Genomic DNA, 19,696 nt, shown 5'->3' on the forward strand with positions numbered 1-19,696 from the left:
CTTTTAGTGATTGACCTGACAATATTCTTGACAAAAATGTATTTAATTGATCATTTCTTAAGAGATATGATCGTCTCTTTTTATTGTAGTAAAGGTTTCTGAACCCCCTTCATATAGCTACCGACTTGCGCCTAATTTTATGAGCGCATCTTTAATTTAATAACATAGCCACACTTGTACACACTAATCAACCAGTTAAAAGCACAGCACTCCTTGATGCTCGACAAACACAAGTGACAGGTCTTGATCACAAGTTTTCTCTCCTCATGGCGCATATGCCTTGTCTTCCTCGTGATCCCGAGCATTCGTAGGATTCGTTTCTTTCAGCTTGTCCTTCTCGTCATGACTGTGATATATGATGGCGCTGTGCCTCGTATCGAAATCCTTGACAAAATGGTTCAGTTTGCCAGCACCGGCAGGATCTTGAACGAAAAGGTCCTTGATTGCTTCCGGCATAGGCTGATCCTTCGTCATGCTCTTCCAGTAATATTCCCTTGGCTCCTTTCTTGCATCCCTGAGCTCAACAAACTAAGTCCAAACAGGTGAAGAGCATGTTAGCTAGGGCGTAAACTAGATGGAAAACAAAACAAGCAACAACAACCCAGTCAACAACTTTAGATCTTCTAGTTAATCCATGAATCCAAGAGGGGAAAAAAAAGAATTAGAAGGATCTTTTGTAAAAATCAAATCGAGGGTATCAGAAAGAAAGAAGAAATAGCATGACTTGTCTGGAATCTGAGGGTTTCACATGGTTATGAAATGCTTACCGAGAGAAAAGAGACGAGAACAAGAACAGCCAAGAAAGGCTTCATGTCTAGTATTCTACACCTTGATCTTGATACTCGTACTTTGTATGGTAGCTAGGCTTCTCCGTCCCTGGCTGATCTCTGCCATTTATAACAAAATATAAGGGTAGGAAAGTGATTATCAAATTTCTTTTGCCCTATTATTAAAAAAAATAAAAATATTTGCGTAATAAAATACAGATGAGGGGGTGAATTCATGGTCAGTGGGGTGGCAAAACCGATAAAAGCACACTAGGAGCTTGCAACAGAAAGGAATCCAATATGGATGGTGATACAATTTTTAATTATTTCCAGAGTTACTGTTCATCAGTCACCACAGTGCGTATGTGTTGAAAATGTGAAACACGACTGACCTTATCAAACGAAAATACCTAAAAAATATTTTAAATTTCCACTCTTCTTTTGGTGACAGGCGACAGCCAGAAGTTTTGCTTACCACCATTGAAATGATGAGTGCTTTTATGATGGAGATAATGGCAATAATACTTACTAATTACAAGGGTAGGTTAATATATTACCGTAACAATACCAACATTTTACACTTATTAAATACAAGAATAAAATCTACACGCAATTCTAATAATATTAAAGATCTACACTAAAGGTGATGTCAGTCCAAGTTAAAGGTATAGTTTTGAATTTCATTACCAAGAGTGCTTCTAAAAAAATATTTTTACGGTATTTCAAATTATTTTTAAGATAATATATGTTCAATTCTAATAGTTTTTTTTATTAATGCTATCAGCTAAAGAGTTTTTAGTCTTTTTTTTTTCTTCTAAAAACAACAAAGTTCATAAGTTATAAATACCATTTAAACCATTTAGGTAAAAGGTTCACAACTTTTTTTATTCTAAAATTTCATATATTTAAAAAGCATTAATCACAAAAAAAAGAACAAATACTATTGTTTTTGGAATTTAATGTTATTTCTTTCATTTATTGCCTTTTCCATTTAAATTTACCGACTTTATCATCGGATGGTCTTTTAAATCTTATTGATAGGGACTATTTTTGCTTGTACTAAGACTTCTACTGTTAGTTTTGTATTTCCGAGGCTAAGGAGAAGAAAATTAAGGACATGAATATTTAATTAACCACTATCCAAATACCAAATAACCTATTCATTGAACATATTAGATTTTAAGACATCATTAATTGGTGTCGTTTGTGGGAAACCTTTCAAAAGACTATTAATTATCCTACTAGTTTAATGATATTTCTACTCATCATTAATGATAGAGAATCAAGACACCCCTAAAATATGATGTGTAAAAGATCTCCCTGCCACTATAAACACTCATGCACAACCAACACTTCATCCACTTATTAATATAGACAAAAGAAAATACACCTCTACAAGTCTCAGATCCACCTCCGGGTGAATGAAAGCCGAGAAATAGAAAAGAGATCCAACCCATAGGGTATGGATAACTAAGTTCGTAAGACAAGACATTCCTTTTAAAAGTTTACCCTTGAAGGGTATTTTTGTTTTGAAATTTCATTTTAGAAAAGTTTTGGAATAATTCAATGTAGATCCTAGTATTTGGAATTTGAATAAGGTAGGTCGCCTATGAAAATAGACTAATTTATTTTTAAAAAAAATTAAAATGGGTAGGTCGCCCATGAAAATAGACCAATTTCAAGGAAGAATGAATGCTTGCTAAAATTATTTTTGGAATTTAAAAATGATAAGCCACCCATGAAAATAGGCCAACACTTTTGAATTTCAAAATTGATAGGTAGCCCTGTGAAAATTGATCAATTTTAGGGAAGTATAGATGCTCATTGAAATTCTTTTTGGAATTTGAAAAGGGGAGGTCGGTCGCCCGTGAAAATGTCATTTTTAAAATTTAAAAATGGACAGTTTGCCTATAAAAATAGACCAATTTCAGGGCAATATAGATGTGCTTTGAATTTTTTTTTGGGAATTTGAAAAAAGATAGATCGCCCATAAGAATAAACCAATTTTTGAAGGATAGGTCACTCGCGATAATGAGACAATTTTCTTTAAAAAAGCAAATTCTTTGGATGGGCGGATCACCTAGTAAGTTAGATATACACTTTTTCTTTACAAACTCACTATGCAAAACCTTGATAAGATTTTGCTTTGTAAGCATTGTAAAGAGAAAACATTTGTTGTTACCTATTTTTTATCCTATAGAAAAAACCAAGAAAAGAAATAGAAAAATAAAATCCAAAAATACAAGAGGATATACATGAACCCAATTTTGATTGATAAAAGACTCATTTGGTGAAAATATTTTTATTTAGGGTAAAAAAAATACAAATTTGGATAGGTAAGGACTCAAAGAGAATTTTGAAAGGCTTAATTATTTTTATTAAGGACTTGGTTACAAGAAAAATTAATATTTGAAGTCAATTCAGACTTTAATTGGAAGAAATTAAAGTCTGGAGGTCGATTTGCAATTTTAAAGAGTTAATTTGGTCAAATCAAGGGATTAATTGTATAAATATTGAAGTTTGACGGGCAATTAGGGAGTTGATTGAAGAAATCCAAAACCAATTATCAAACTAAAAAAGACAAGTGATGTATGGGTTGAAATTGATCAAATCAGGGGCCAAATTGAAGAAAATTAAATGTTTGATGGTCAACTAAGGGTTCAAGTGCACAAATTAGAAACTAAGAACTAGGATGAAAATGATGCTAAACTTTAGGTTTGATGATTGAGTTTGATAAGGATGAAATTGCATGAAATTAAAGATTGTGAGACAATTACGGTTGCCATTAAAAACAATTGAAAGAATAAGGACTAAAATGAAATCTGTTAGATTCTAAATTAAAAACCCTAATTTCTAGGGTTTAACCTACACGATGCGTTGTTCAACCACTAATTAGCTTCTTCTTTGACAGTTTCGATTAATCAATGAGACATTTTCAAGCGAATAAATATGTTGTTTCTGTCCACCTCTAGGGCTGTAACCACCACTATTCAACTTAGAAACACACGCTCTATAAAGATCGACTACTCCTGTTAAATGTTTATATCTCATTCTTTTCAACGAACTCAACAGTATCTTGTCCCTGATTAACCATCACTGTATTTTTAGATTCTAAGCTAACTAGTTTGACACTTTCAAAATAATGAATATAGAGCTACAAACCTTCAAATTGAGTAAAGTTGGATCCGAATGAAAAGAGTACACCTCCTCTACAAAGTTCAGGTGGTCTTTAATGACGATGACATCAAATTTGCCTCGATAAAGTCTCGAAAGTGGTCAACTTAGTCAATCTTGACTAAGATACCTATTTGTGTAAAACCACCTAGCTTTTTCGTGTATTCATGCTTAAAAAATCCCAGAGGGTTCTTATCAAGGGCAATAAATATTTCATCCAAGATTAGTAGGTGAGAAATGCATGCCTTTATCTTTAAAAAAGAGAAAACCACCAAGGCAAAATCATCATCCTAAAAAACTATTGAAAGACAAAGGTTCCAGTTTTTAACATTTGTCTAGAGCTCTCTTATTTTGATCAAAGGGTTGATATTTGATCACTTTATGTGGGAATTCATTAAAAACCTTAGAAATAAAATCTTATAAATACCCTACCGAAAAATCAAGAAAAAAAAAGAGAAATAAAGAAGAAAAAAGAAAAAACATGAGGATATATTCTGTAAAAAGACCTTAGTATAAAGTTTCAAAGACCTAATACATAATGTCTTATAAGCTTTGAAAATAATAGAAAATGAAAGGGAAAAAATAAAGGAAGGAAAAGGGAAGGGAAGTAGCAGCTTATAACCAACAATTTTAGAGAATGTAAACTATATGAAAACTCAAGGGTAGAGTTCATGTGGTCTACCCATTCATTCTTTTTCAATATTTAATGATGTTTTTGAATCTTTTCAACATTATTTTATGTTTTAGCATATACATGGATTAATGAATGAAAATGTTATTTTTATTAATTAATCATGTTTTAAAGTTGTTATTAATGTTTGTTGGATGTTTAGATGTTGTTTTTGTTGAAATGCAATGATTTTTAGAATCTGTCAAATATGGTAGTAGGTTTGTGATGATTTTTATAGGTTGCTAATATATGGTCTTGGTTTCTAAGTTTGGTTTTGATCCTTAGTGTTTAAAGAGTCAGTTTTGGATTGATATGTGATGTTTTTAGTTGGTTATCATTGGAGCAGCAGTTTTGGAAGGAAAAATCTAATGAGTGATTTTAATGACTTGTTTTTATTGTTTGTTTTGAGTCAAACATGCTCGTTTTTTATAACGTGGTAAGGACCAAAAACTAGAAGTTTAAAGGCCTATAAGGCCAATTTTTAGGTTTAGCAGTAGCTTAGGCATTTTTGGGCAACCTGGGTTCAAATTCTTTATGTTTATCCGAATAATATCGTCTCATGTGCTAATTTTATATTACAGTTTTATTTGATTTTGGTTTCTGCAAGTTTGCATGTCATCAATAGTCAATAATCTAGAGTTTTCACGCATTAATAACATGTTTTTGTGGGTTTTAATCCTAGGAGTTTCATTTTAAACTGAAACTTATTTTGACAAAAATTATGATGTTCAAGTGATAATCAAAGCGAATAGATACTTGATTCTTGATATATGCTTGATTGTGAACAAAACCATCACTTCTATTGCTTGAAATCTGGTCTGGTTTGATGTTTATATTGCTGGGTTTGAGTTTGAATGTTCTTCCTATTCTTCGTTTCCCTTGGTATTTGATCTATTTTTGTTAGAAAATTTTATGGTTTTTTTAATTTTTGATTTTTTTCAGTTTAAATCTTTGTTTTGGTTTAGTTTTTGGTTAAACTTTGGTTTTTGGTTCGGTTTACGGTTGAACCAATGTTTTCGGGTTGACCCGGACAGGTCAAAATCAGGTCAGATTTTTAAGGCCTTGTTTGGTTTGCTAATGTTTTTTTAAAAGGAATTTTGGTTCAAGGATGTGTTTGGCAAACACCTCCTTAGACCTATTTTGAAGAAAAATATGGTTTTGCCAAACATGGCTTTAAAAGTTTTTGAATAATTTCGTTTATAAATCAAAAAATTTATTTTGCTTATTACATACGACACAATCCTTGCAAATATTGCATTTTATTTATAAAAAAATAAAAAAATGGTTTTTAGCATGGTTTTATAAAATACTTGCGTTGGTTCTTCTTTGTATTTTTTTGGAATTTACAACAAGTTTGTAAAATTCCTCAATGATTTGATCAATATTTTAATAACCCTATAAATTTTAATTCATGAAAGTTAACTGTCAATATTTTGATATAAATATTGGACTTACAAATAGGCTGGTATTTAAATGCTAGGAGTTGACTAGGGCCCCATTTGTTTGCTAAAAAGTAGTTTTTTTTTGGAAAGTAAATTCCGGGGAAAGTGAATTTCAATGTTTGGTAGTGTAATGGAAAATAAGTTGGAAACCACTTTCCAGTGTTTGGTTATGTCATAGAAAATGAGCTGGAAAATAACTTATTAATGTTTTATTTTTCTCAAGTTTATTAAAATAATGAGGAACAAATTTTACAAATAAAAAAGTTGAATGAGAATGAAATTGAAAAAAAATATAATTTCATAAATTATCTCAAATAAAATAAATAATAATCAAAATAATAGAGATCAAATCTAAAAAATTAAAAAAAATGAAAGATGAAGAAATTAAAATAATAATAATTAACATTTCATAAATTATTTCAAATAAAACAAGTAACAATAAAAAAAATGAGGACCAAATTTGATAGATAAAAAATTTCAATAAAAAAATGATAAGGAAAAAGTAAATAGTAATTATAAAAATAAGGACCAAAATTAATATAAAAATTAAATTTTAAGAGATGAAATTGAAAAATAAATATTCAAAACAAATTATATATAACAATCAAAAGTTTGAGTATTAAATTTGATATAATCAGCAAATAATGACATTTCTAAATTTTTTATAACTTTCGAAAAGTGTTTTCCACCGAAATTTTCCAGGAAAACACTTTTCTGAAAACCAAGCCAAATTTTCCTTTGACATTTCTAAAGCAAATAATGACTGGAAAGTGTTTTTCATTGACCAACTTTTCTAATGGCAAACAAACACAGGAAAGTTTGGAAAATGGTTTCCCGGAAACCACTTTTCGAAAAACAAACACAACAAAAAAGAAAAACACTTTCCTGGAAACCAAACCAATTTTTTTTGACTGGAAAGTGTTTTCCGTTGACCGAAAAGTGTTTCCGTTGACTGGAAAGTGTTATCCGTTGACCGGAAAGTGGTTTCCGTTGACCAACATTCCTAATGGCAAACAAACACAGGAAAGTTTGAAAAGTGGTTTCCCGGAAACTACTTTCCAAACAAACATGGCCTAGAAAATTTTCAGAATTAGTTTAGATATTTATCAATTTTAATTGGGAGTATTTTTCACTGCGAAATCCGAGTTATGAAAAACCCTTTCGCCTTCCATGATATGTGGACCCTGTCAAAGTACCTACATGAACTCTTTCCATAAGAATTTATCTGGGCATACTAGCCCATAATATAATAAATTTGAAATGCTAGATTTATTCATAAGAATTAACTTTTTTTTGAGCTGTATACTGATCACCGGTTAAGAATCCATCAAAACCTCTAAACTACATCTAAACCACACAATGCAACTTATCTCAGGTAAGGTGTGATAGTGGTGCTAATACCTTCCTTAACCAAAACTAGTGTTTTATCCTTGAAATTTCTGATAAGATAAGTACATTTAGGTGTATGAACATATACCAAACAACTAGGTGGCAACGCCTTGCCCTCCGCCAACACCATGCCACACGCGTCAGGTACGATAAAATAACAACTCAACTGGAGACTTTTTGTTTTGACAATATTGGACTAGACTTTGTGTGTTTTATGTGGTTTATTTGATTTTATGCATTTAAATTTTCACATTTGGCTTACTTATTTACGCTTTAACATGTTTTATCCTTTTCATGCATGTATATTGAATATGGATAAATGTTTTTATGCATCACTAGTTTATTTGTGATATATCATTTTGGAATGCACATATATAGAAACTTTAGGTTAGGTGGGGGAGTAACGACTTATCCTATGACTTTTAGTAAGGGTTTTAAGTTTGTGAAACCATTCAACTCTTTGTTAAGTGTTTGGACTGGTAATGATTAATATATGTGCCATCTCATTACCTTTTGATTCCCCTATATTGCCACCATGAGGGTGATCACGAGGATAATAAGAGACCCATTTTTTAGAGACGAAGTAGTAAACATATCCTCTGTCTCATATAAAAGGATTAGAACATTTCTTTAGGATGTAATTTTTCTACACATGTTTTGCATCAAGGCTAGCCCTTTATGTAACATCTTGAGTTTAGGATTTACAAGTGACATAAAGGTCATAATTTAGGAAATTTTTGCTGTAAATTTTGGCAAGAATCAAAATTCTTGTTCATCATGCAAGAGTAATAACCATATGTTACCCTTTGAAGGATGAGTTCATCAATCAAAGTTTGAGTAAGAGGACTTCCCTTTGAAAGTATCTTTCATGAGCCCCTTTAGCCTGTTAGAGAAGTTAAAGAACTAGAGGATATAAGGGCCTCCTGTCAACACTACTGATCAAGGTGTAGTATTACCTGAATTCTCTTTAAGGACCTTGAAAAATTTATCAAAAACAACCAAAATAATCCATTTACCAGGTGGTGCTGATCAGAGTTTAAATTATAGTATCTAAGCGCATCTCTTACAAATTCTTATAAGAGGAACGAGTACCTAAACTCAAACATGCACATAGAGGAAGTAATGATAAATTGACCATCTTTATGCTTGCTGGTGACCTGCGAGATACAATCACTAGACGCTGGTAACCTGACCAAGTAATCCCCTGGTTGTAAACATAATGGGGGGTATTCTCATCCTTTTTTCTAGTAGAAGAAGGTTGAGCAATGCCTTTTTTAGATTTAAGGCCTATTCTAATAGTCGTAGATCCTTGACAAGTGATTTTAATTTTAGGTCTGAAACTAAAATATCTTTAGGAGACATAGTTTTCTTTTCTTTTTTAGAAGCCATTCTTAAAATTTTTAAGAAGTCTTTTGATAAAAAGAACAAAAGATGAAGATTTATGTGTTTACCTAAGTGAATGACTTCTCTATGAAGAGATTTGCTCTTGTATGATTTTGTATTAGACTCCCAGTTTAGAGAAAGTAAAGGAAATTTTTGGCAAAAGTAAAAAAATGAAACTAAGGGAAAATATATAAGTCATCACCTTTTCTTCCTCTCAACAAAATGAAAAGCACGTGGTGTGGCATCATAAACCCTAGAAAGCCTAATCATTTTAGCATATTAATTACACGCAGCTGAATGGTCTTAAAAAAAAACCTTTTCGCTTCCCTCAGACATCGTTTTAGATCAATTTGGGGAGACACTTTTTACCTAGGGAGGACAAGGTAGTTTGACCAATTGTCTCCTAAAAAGTCTTTTAAGTCTTTACATTTAACATGCATAAACTTAAGGGGGCAACTAATGAGTCAATATTGTTTTTACTCAATAATTTTATGCTTTGAAAGAGTCCAAATCGATAAATAGGGTATTAGCCTAATCAAACATGAGTCTGCAAAGATGTCAGACCTAACTTACTTGGGTTTAACCATAAGTTGAGCCTAAGTTATTGTGGGTTTGGTGCGTTGCTAGACCCAATATACTTGGATTTAGCTATGAGCCGAACCTAAGTCATCATGGGTTTGAAGAGGTGTTAGACCTAAAATACTTGAGTTTAACTATAAGCTGAGCCCAAGTCATAGTGAATCTATCAAAATGCTAGATTCAACATACTATGGGTTCAACCATGAGCAGAGCCCAAGTCACCGAGGGTCTGACGAGATGTCATACCTAATATACTTGGATTCAACCATGAGCTGAGCTTAAGTCATCACGGGTTCTGTGAGATGCTAAACCCAATAGACTCAGGTTTAGCCATAAACTAAGTCCAAGTCATCACGGATTTGACGAGATTCCATACCCAATATGCTTGAGTTTAGCTATGAGCTAAGCTCAAGTCATCACTGGTCCGACGAGATTCTAGACCCAATATACTCGAGTTTAGCAGGAGCTAAGCCCAAGTCACCGTATGTCTGGTGAGATGCTAGACCTAACATACTCGAGTTCAGCAGGAGCTAAGCTCAAGTCACCACAAGTTTGGCAATATACTAAACCTAACATATTGGGGTTCAGCCATGAGCTGGGCCGAAGTCATCATAGGTCTAGCAAGATGTCAGATCTAGTATACTCGGGTTCAACCATGAGCTGAGCTTAAGTCACCGTGGGTCTGGTGAAATGGCAGACCTAACATACTCAGGTTCATGAATGAGAGTTCAAGTCACCGTGGGCCCAACGAGATGTAAAACCCAACGTACTTGGGTTCAACCATGAGCTAAGCCCAAGTCATTGTGGGTATAGAGAGATGTCAGACCAATTATACTTGGGTTCAACCATGAAATGACCCCAAGTCACTGTGGATCCAGTAAGACATTGTACCCATTTCCCCTAGGTTTGGATCTACGCCAGATCTAATTGGACTTAGAAATCCATGCTAGAACTATATAATTTTATCTTTATGAACTGTTCATGTATAAAGTAATTATAGCCTTACATCTATAGATATATAAAAGGTCTCTCAGGGGGCCTATCACATTTTCAATCTCATTAATTAATGATGTGTAAGAGATATGTGTCCCTTATTAATGATATGTAATAGATATTTATCCTTTATTAATGTCATCAGAAGTTAAGAACTTCTTAGTCTTTCATTTTTCTAAAGATGACAAGGTTTAAGGGTTATAAATACCCCTTCAACTATTGAGTTATGAGGTTCACAACTTTTCATACTCTAAAAGCTCATATATTTCAAGAGTATTAATCACAAAAAAAAAAGAACAAACACTCTTGTTATTAGGATTTAAGGCTCCTTCTTTTATTTATTATCTTTTCTATTTAAAATTACTAACTTTATCATTGGAGGGTCTTTAAATCCCATCGTAGGGATTGTTTTTGCAAGTACTAAGACTTCTACTGTTAGTTTTGGACTTCCCGGGATAAGAAGAAGGACATTAAAGACATTGATATTTGATTAATCATTATCCAAATACCAAATAACTTGTTTCTTAAATATATTAGATTTTAGAATATCACCAATAAAATTATTGGCATAATGCCATTTTTAGAATAAAAGAAAAAAAAATATTGCCAAGCCAAGCCATGGCAAACAAATTCATTTTATGATACTAGTTAGAAACTTATATAATTTTTTTTGCTTGTGTGTCGGTGAACTGAAGTTGTTCCATCACTTTTGTAATAACTACCGACCACAATTTAGAGTGATGATGTGTATTATGTATTCAACACTTTCTTTCTTTTTTATCAAGCATGAGATTTAGTAGAGAAAATTCATAGATTAATTGAGATTGGTTTTGAAAAAATGAAAAAGTCACATGCATGTTCAAGATTCGATGGCCTCGACAGCAAAAAAAACAAAAAACAAAAAATCAACGGCCTGTGCGTGGCAGTAGGCGCTTTTTATAATTCTTTCCCTGAACAATTATAATTGTTTTTCAAATGAAGGACTTCTCGAAGATGAACAGTTGCATGATGTCCTTGTAAGTTGTCAAACTTCTTGTCTATCGGACTACCCCTCCCTGTTTTCCTTTCCTTTTCTTTCTTTGTTTTTGTATGGTAGAGAACAAATCATGCCGTTTTAACTTTTAAGTTGACTACCAAGAGAAGATGCCCACAGAAATTTCTGCAGAAAAGACAAAGAAGCTAAAAATTAAGTAGTTTTGGTGAGGTTTTCAGGGTATAGGAAAATTCCAGGAGAAAATAGGTGGGAAAGGTGCGTAGAGTGTTCATGCTGACATGCGTACCCGTCATAACAGTGCTATAGATCTTCAGTTTTCGGCAACCTAGAAGTTGACCTTCAAATAAAAAACACGTTCAATCAATAAGATATCAATTTTCAGGAGAAAGATATGGCAGATCTAGATGTCTCCACAAATATCGTCAACTCTTATATCCCACACGTTGGTGACGCAACATAATTTTCAAGTTCAAAGTTTGAATTTGTAATTTCAGGACAGCCCAGTAGTACTAACTAGAGTTTTATAGTTTCAGTTTCCAGATTTTCATATTCAAGCTTTTAATTTGACGGGGTACTCTCTTCACAAAAACAAATAATTAAACAAGTTTTTTGTTGCGAACCAGAGGACATGGTGATGAAGGCTGGAAGGAGACAACATCATTGAAAAATCAACAGTTGGTTTGGCGAGAATTCTGCTGGCTCGAAGTTACTGTTTAGTTTTGATAACCAGTTCTTGTATAAGATTCTAATGTATCAATTTCTGGGAAGTAATCATTGATGAACAAATTGCATCATCCTTCTCCGATCCCTTATGTTTTTAGTAACCTGCAAGGAACTCCATGCATTTTTGTTGTAATTAAATAACTGAAAAGGCTGATATATTTATGAGATTATCAAGGTAGCCCAGAATTCCTGTCAAAGAGAACAAATTCAAGCCTGATATTATTAGTTCCACAGTATTTGTGCCTGCCGTTGCATTCCATGCAGGGATTCTATCATTGACTATCAGCTGACCACTACGGGGAGAGTTAAAAAAAAGTAGGGAAAAAGAGTTAGAGCGTGTTTGACAGTGTGGTTATGGGTGCTTTTCAAATAACTTTTCGTGTTAAAATGCATGCCAATGATGTTTTTTTATTTTTTAAAAATCATTTTTGACATCAGCATATCAAAACGATTCAAAACGTACAAATCATATTAAATTTTAACAAAAAAAAAATTTAAATTTTTTAGAACGCAGCCGCGTTTCTAGATGGGACATTAGTGGGTTGCTGTGACTTTTATAAAAGATATATATTTATTTAAAGAATAGAGAGGAAACTTTTTTTTTTTTTTTCCCTGGAGGCTAGATTTGATTCTAACGCCCACGAGAAAAGCTGGCTCTCTAGGCTAAAGTCAACTTGATACGTGGATAATAGGTAGCCCAGAATTCCTGGCTCTCTTTTCTTTTCTGGAACTTGATTCACGAATAGTGCTGTCCACTTTCAAACGAGAAAAGAACAAACTAGTCTCTTAATTCTCAATTAATTTACAATTTGGTCCTTCTGGAACTAGAATAATCACACACTTGAAACATTATTCATTATTTAACGCTAATCTATCATCTAACTTGGTTACTTTCTTAGGGATACTAATTTTTATTTGTTAGAAAAATACAAAAGGGTCTTATTGCAACACATATATCTACAAGGATGATTTATTTAAGAAAAAAATATGATGAATTATAAATACAACAACTCTGCTTATATTATTAATTTTTTTTCATAGGCACAATTTTGACAGTAAATACTAACGTATCTAACAACTTATCCACAATGATTCATGAGATAAGGAGGATGTTTGATATAGTTATAAATAATGTTTTTTAAAATATTTTTTATTTAAAAATATATTAAAATAATATATATTTTTATTTTAAAAAATTTATTTTTAAAGCCAATACATCAAAACCATATAAAATAAAAATTTATTCTGAGCAGCTCTCGAGCTTTTATAACTGTGAAATGTCTTTTCGACAGTTTTGAGACAACATTACCTAGTGTAGGCTTTATAGACCAAAGTAAAAGCTGAGTGGAGTTGGATGACCAATTTGTCGTTCTTTTCTAGATTTTGTACAATTTGCTTTTTTGAATAAGTTTGATTTTGTTCCAGAGCAACGTTGAACATGGACATGGTGCTGGTTGGCATTGCCTACCAAAGTCAGCTATTCATTTTCGCATCCACATGACATCTACGAGTAGTTTTTGTTTTTTTGTAGAAAATCTTATCGGATTAATCAAGAGAGAGCTATCTAGATATCTTTTAGATACCAAGAGAGCAATCAGAAGTTTACTGGGTTGCATCAAATATTGTTTTTCAGGTAGTAATAGTGTCTTGGAAACATTTTTAAAAACATTTATTATTATTTTTTTATATTTAATTAATATATTTTTGATGTTTTTAAATCATTTTGATATGTTAATATCAAAACTAATTTCTTTTAAAATATTATTTTAATGTATTTTAAAATAAAAATAATTTTAAAATATAATTGTTATCACATATTTAAACACTTTATGATTAGTGATGTGAGCATGGTCTTAAAGAGATAATCAAGTTCGTTAGAACACCAATATCTATTCAATTTGTCAACGAAGTAGAAACAGAAATGTAACTATCAAGAAAACAAAGAAGAAATTAATCCACGTAGTGATGATGAGCTTGATTAATTGCAGAGCCGTTGGTTTGAATGGAGTTCGATGCATTGCTAAATAAGCTTTTGGTGGAGATGAAATATTATGGTTTTGGTGTATGAAAGTGTGCTGATAGTTGTGATTAAAAATGTTTTTTATTTAGAAATATATTAAATAATATATTTTTATTTTTTTAAAATTAATTTTAACATTAATATATTAAAATAATCTAAAAATATTAAAAAATTAATTTTAAATATTGTTTGTTTTTTAAAAACAGGTTTATTCCTGAACATTTTCTTGCCTTGTGCGTGCAGCAGATGGTTATGTCCTATCAGATGCTCTTGAAGTGACATTTTGAGATGATCATATCACGTCGTTGCAAATATTTTCTTGTGACTTTTGTGGCAATAACCCCATGCATTTGTAGAATTTAGGACGATAAGAAGGAATATTGGAGGCGATCTCTCTCACTCTCTCTCTCTCTGCGACCAATCCTGAGATTTCTGTGGAGGAAGCGGACCTGGTTGACTCTAAGTCCACATTCAGGAACTCATGGGGGAGGAGGAGCCTAAACGGAAAGCCTAAGGAGGCTCTGACTAATGATTCTCCCTGATGGGTTGACTCCACTAGTTGATTGGATTTATTCCATGAGAAATCTGAACAGGACAGTGATCGAGAGGATGATTGCCCTACAATTCACCTTTCGGCTGTTGATAAGAAACGAATATGCAAACCATGGCAAAACGCTTTTATATGTAAGATATGTGGTAAACGTGTTGGTTATAAGTTCCAAGTTAGTAGATTGGAACAACTATGGAAGTTGAAACAACCAGTAACCTTGGCTGATACCGGGAATGATTACTACGTTGCTAGATTAATTCACGTCCGATGAGGATTACCAACGTATTCTGTTTGGTGGCCCTTGGATGGTTTCGGATCACTACTTTACAGTCTGTCAATAGTAGCCTCGTTCGTATTCCGAATTATTGCATATTGAATATTATGATAACTGGCTTTTCTCCAGAAAATTGGTAATAAGTTAGGGAGAACACTTAGAAGTGGATGAAGCCACGCTGAAAGGTTCTAGGGCTAATCTTGCTGTTTGCATCGAAGTTGATCTAGGCAAGCCATTGATCTCTAAAAGTTGAGGCTGGGACGGCGCAGAATATGGCGAGTGGAAAATGAAGGAATTCGCTCGGCTTGTTTCTCATTTGGTCTTTATGGACATAAAGTGGATGGTTCTGTTAAAAAGTGGAAACATATATATTTCCTCTTGCCCTTATTTCTTCCAATTTTTGGCCAGATATCCCAGTTTTATTGTAGATAAAGCACTTGCTTCTTGGCAATTTCTTTACTAGGTGAATGTCCAATCATGAATAAAAACTCATAAAAAATGCATACCTCAACGAGTTTTTTGATTTTTTAAAAGACTATGATGAATCATTATAGAATAAATACATAAATCACAATAAATTATCAGTTGTTGCATAAGTATTCATCATCAAGTAAGCTGATTATGGTAAAATTATCGAATGGACAAAAAACATTTTATTTAAAGGGAATAAGCTAAAAGAGAACTTATATACTATCAAATCCATGATGAAACCCTTCAGACTAGGATATAAAAAAATTAACACGTGTCTAAACTTCTACATGTTGCACTACCTTAAAAATATAGAATTGATCAAGCGTAGAATATGTAGACATGCTCGTTATAAACTTAGAACTAGTAGGGAAAAGATTGTTGTTGTACATAGAAAATTTAGATATTTTCCAATCACACCTAAACTATAAAGGTTATTCATGTCTCCAACAACTGTTGAGTACATGATATGGAATCATACACATGATGTGGTGGATGAAGTGATGGTGTACCCTTCTGGTGATGAAATCTGGAAGCATTTTAATAGGGTTCATTCTCAGTTTTCAGTAAAAATCAAGAAACATGCATCTTGAGTTATTTACATATGGAAACCCATGATTGATACATAGTTCAGAAGGTTTAAGGTTAGTATTAACTTAATTTTTTTTATGGTAATCTAGTTAGTTTATTAATATTAATAGAATTATTCTCTTACAAATTTGAACTACAGTGAAATTTTTTACTAGGATAGAGTTGACAACGTTGTTGTCAGGAGGGTTTGGGAGAATAATGCTGCAATTAGATAAAATTGAAATCAAGATAAATTTTTTTAATCTAAATTTTAAAATTTTATTTTTTAATTATTAACATATAATTCATTTGTACCATATAAGTTGTGTGATTTTTGACACGAGACACAAAAAAACCAAAAAAATATGTGAAAGAAAGATAGCTTCCATACTGAAAGGATGTGGCTATTTCGAAGGATTTCAAACCCTCGTATGTATCAAAGGCTGTTTGGGTGGAATATATTCAGCCCACAACGTCCAAGCATTTCATGTTATAGTCACAATTCGATACGGAGAACCAGAACTATTAGATTCACAGTTCCATTATCATATCTACCGATAAATTCAATTTTGTTTGTTTTACATGCAAAACGAATGAAAAATTATTTTTTAATATATCTATTTTTTTAATTTATTGTTTTATATGAATATATTTAACTAAGAATAATTTCTTTGACCAACTACGGTTCTTAGACGCTAATCATATTTGATGAAGCTTTTTTTTTTTGTAAAAATGCCCATGCAAAATGATAACCTTCAAAAAAAAAGAAAAAAAAAGAGGACGCAACATTAATAGAGACGCGGATTTCCATCTCATAAATACGTCCTGCACCAGATCGTGTTCGCCTTATAAAATTCTTGCAATTTTGCGTATGAGCAGCTTCTTGAGAATATTTCAACCTGCATCGTCGACAAGAGTGACCGACATTTTTACCACGTTCGAGGCACTAGTTGAGGTCCAATTTGCATCAAGCGGCAGGGACGAATAAAAGGTACAGATCTCCCCATGTATTCCAGGCATGTTAAAGTCAACAATGCTATTATTTTTTGAGAAAGCCAAGAACGTTAGTTGGGTATAGTTCATGGCAATGGAAGACTTGAAGTTGATACCACTACAAGCATGTAAGGTTGCCATATCTGTAATCCACCCTCGTGCAGTCATGCTCAACACTGCGCCGCCCACAGCCTTAACATTTCATCAACATTCAACTCCACTACTTCCGAACGTTGACATTCTAACATTTTCTAGGGCCAGGTAACCTTCCACCTTTCAAGATAGAAAACGAATTTGATCTTAACAACGTATGTCAGAACGCAATACAATGAACTTCCCGGTACATTTACATAGATTAATTACATCAATAAATATGTGGGATTAGGGATGAAAGTTCTTCAAATGCGCACTTCTTTGAAAATCTCGCATTTCAACAGCTAGAGTAACTAGACTATAGGTCGATGATTACATGTGGATTAATTTCGCAATTTAAGCAAGGATGGAATTAATCAAGGAACCAGATCAAGTCAACCGAATACTTCTATGGCCATGTGCCTGCAACATCAATACAAGTGTGGCCACATCATGCAGAGAAATATGAACCTGAGATAAGTGCAGAACAATATTTAATTTGCTTGTTTGACTTATGATCAATATAATATTAGAAATCGATCTTCCAGGGAAGAGTTCATATGGGAGAAATCAAGCACAGCCAAGAATGCCTGAGCTGGGGTGACATAGATTGAAGTGCTTTCTAGCCTATCCGCCAGAACAGTTGACCCCAATACAGTTTGATATGATGTCTGCAACTAGCCATATTAAGGCAAAATTCAATAAATTAGTGTGAATTATTTCTTACATTTGAAATAAAAATAATCTCAAACGTTAGACTAGATTTTATCTGATCCAGCTGGTGTACAAATTTTTACTTGCAGAAGTAGAAAGAAAGAGAGGTTAATTTCAAGATTTCTGAAGCAGAGATGGGTGTTGATGTTTTGTCTTGGAGACTTATCCTCTGTTCTCTACTTGTTTTACTGGTAATCTTTGTCTCCCCTTCTTCACTTGCCGCCATGATTTTCTTTCATTTTTAATTTGTTGTTGTCAAGATTAGTGCTTCTAAATTTGGTTCTTCTGGTTTAATAATTTATATATTTGCTTTGATAACAGTTTGCTAAAGACTGTGGTGCAAGAAAGATGACTCACACAAGATGGAGAGAAGTGCCGGATGATGATACAAACGGTCTGCAACACAATCGAGAACCTGATTTGCAACAGCTTTCAAAGGATGATCATCTTCTAACCAGGCACAGTAGGGATGGTGATCATCGAAACCATGAACATGCTCATCTATCATCACATATGAATCATACGGACCCTTCAGACAAGATTTTCTTCACCATAGAAGATCTGCAAGTTGGAAAAACACTTCCAATTTACTTCTACTATAGAGACCCTTCAACTTCTCCTCATCTGATATCTAGAGAAGAAGCCAATTCAATTCCTTTCTCTTTAGCAAAATTACCTTATCTTCTTGAATTTTTCTCTTTGTCCAAAGAATCTCCTCAAGCCAAAGCCATGGAATATACACTAACACAATGTGAACTTGAACTCATGGAAGGTGAGACCAAGTTCTGTGCTACTTCCTTGGAATCCATGCTTGATTTTGCACAGGCCACTTTTGGATCGGAAACCCAAGTAAAAGCCTTAACTACCAATCATCTTAGAAAGCCAGTTGCACCTATACAAAACTACACCATTGTGGAGGAGCCTAGAGAGATCTTGGTACCAAAAGTGATAGGATGTCATACCATGCCTTACCCTTATGTAGTTTATTATTGCCATAGCCAAGAAGGTGGGAACAGGTTATTTGAGATTTCACTTCGTGGTGAGAATGGAGATAGAGTCCAAGCTATTGGTGTTTGCCACATGGACACCTCTCGATGGGATCCTGACAACCCATCATTTCGTGTGCTGAAAATAAAGCCTGGAACTGCCCCTGTATGCCATATTTTCCCAGCAGATAACATAGTCTGGGTGCCTTTGCTTTCATAAATGCAGTAGTAATATTTGTGGTTGTGATTGTAAGATATGTCCTGAGACTTGAATCATGTCATACGCTTGTCTGTAAAATAGTGCTTGTCGATATAGTCATGGACTGATGTATACCAATGTTCCCTCTTACAAGACTAATAAAGAATATTGGTGATTCTGTACTTCGTTTCTTGGAAATGTCTTGGAATGCTGGTGTTCTACGATGACAGACAAAGGTATTCTCTTCGGGAGAACCCGGCTTCGAAAACTATTTGGGGCATAACTGGATTTCATGTAAATCCAGCCAGAACTTGCCTGATTTCTATGCCATGAATGGATCTAATCATGGCTTAAAATAACGTACAAATCCAATCCAGCTATTTACAACAGGATGCATAAAACCCTGGTCCAGTAATGTTTACCTCGTAATTGATTGAGGTGGCTTGTTTCCTAACCTCAAACGTACCGCGACACTAAAATACAAACTGAGCAACAACTCAACTTATTTCATCGACTTCACAGCATATCATCAAGGATCCACATTTATTTTTATAATATAGCACTCGAAGCAAGGAGGTAGCACTGCTAACTTCATTATTTGGAGGCTAAGACGCCGTTTGTATGCGTGGTTGCTTCTATGTTTCAAGCAACCACAACAAACATAATGTTTGATTAT

The 19,696-nt window shown here is 33.2% G+C and overlaps 2 protein-coding genes across 4 annotated transcripts; one reads left to right on the forward strand and one right to left on the reverse strand.

Annotated features, from left to right (window-relative positions):
- Positions 1-39: 39 nt before the first annotated feature.
- On the reverse strand, positions 40-891 carry LOC133699020 (uncharacterized). Its single transcript, XM_062122142.1, has 2 exons — positions 768-891; positions 40-528 (listed from the first exon to the last, which is right to left on the reverse strand). Exons 1-2 carry the CDS (start codon positions 810-812, stop codon positions 265-267), a joined length of 309 nt encoding a protein of 102 aa, XP_061978126.1. The 5' UTR covers positions 813-891; the 3' UTR covers positions 40-264.
- Positions 892-17,379: 16,488 nt separating this feature from the next.
- On the forward strand, positions 17,380-19,202 carry LOC133698955 (BURP domain protein USPL1-like). 3 transcript variants are annotated; one of them, XM_062122069.1, is made up of 3 exons: positions 17,380-17,790; positions 17,925-18,026; positions 18,157-19,202. In XM_062122069.1, the coding sequence occupies exons 2-3, from the start codon at positions 17,970-17,972 to the stop codon at positions 19,039-19,041; spliced, it is 942 nt and encodes a 313-aa protein (XP_061978053.1). In that variant the 5' UTR covers positions 17,380-17,790; positions 17,925-17,969; the 3' UTR covers positions 19,042-19,202. The 3 variants fall into 3 exon arrangements, with proteins under 3 accessions (XP_061978053.1, XP_061978052.1, XP_061978051.1); XM_062122067.1 differs by having other exon boundaries at positions 17,381-17,812; XM_062122068.1 differs by having other exon boundaries at positions 17,380-18,026.
- Positions 19,203-19,696: the final 494 nt, after the last annotated feature.

Source organism: Populus nigra, chromosome 7, assembly GCF_951802175.1.
Source record: "Populus nigra chromosome 7, ddPopNigr1.1, whole genome shotgun sequence".
NCBI lineage: Eukaryota > Viridiplantae > Streptophyta > Magnoliopsida > Malpighiales > Salicaceae > Populus > Populus nigra.

What these genes read in the sequence shown, in the direction of transcription:
- LOC133698955 (XM_062122068.1), top strand. Translation starts at nt 17,970, where the DNA reads ATGGGTGTTGATGTTTTGTCTTGGAGACTTATCCTCTGTTCTCTACTT. An exon ending in GTTCTCTACTTGTTTTACTG is followed by an intron (nt 18,027 to 18,156) that starts GTAATCTTTGTC and finishes CTTTGATAACAG; the next exon opens with TTTGCTAAAGACTGTGGTGC.
- LOC133699020 (XM_062122142.1), bottom strand. Translation starts at nt 812, where the DNA reads ATGAAGCCTTTCTTGGCTGTTCTTGTTCTCGTCTCTTTTCTCTCG. An exon ending in TTCTCGTCTCTTTTCTCTCG is followed by an intron (nt 529 to 767) that starts GTAAGCATTTCA and finishes GTTTGGACTTAG; the next exon opens with TTTGTTGAGCTCAGGGATGC.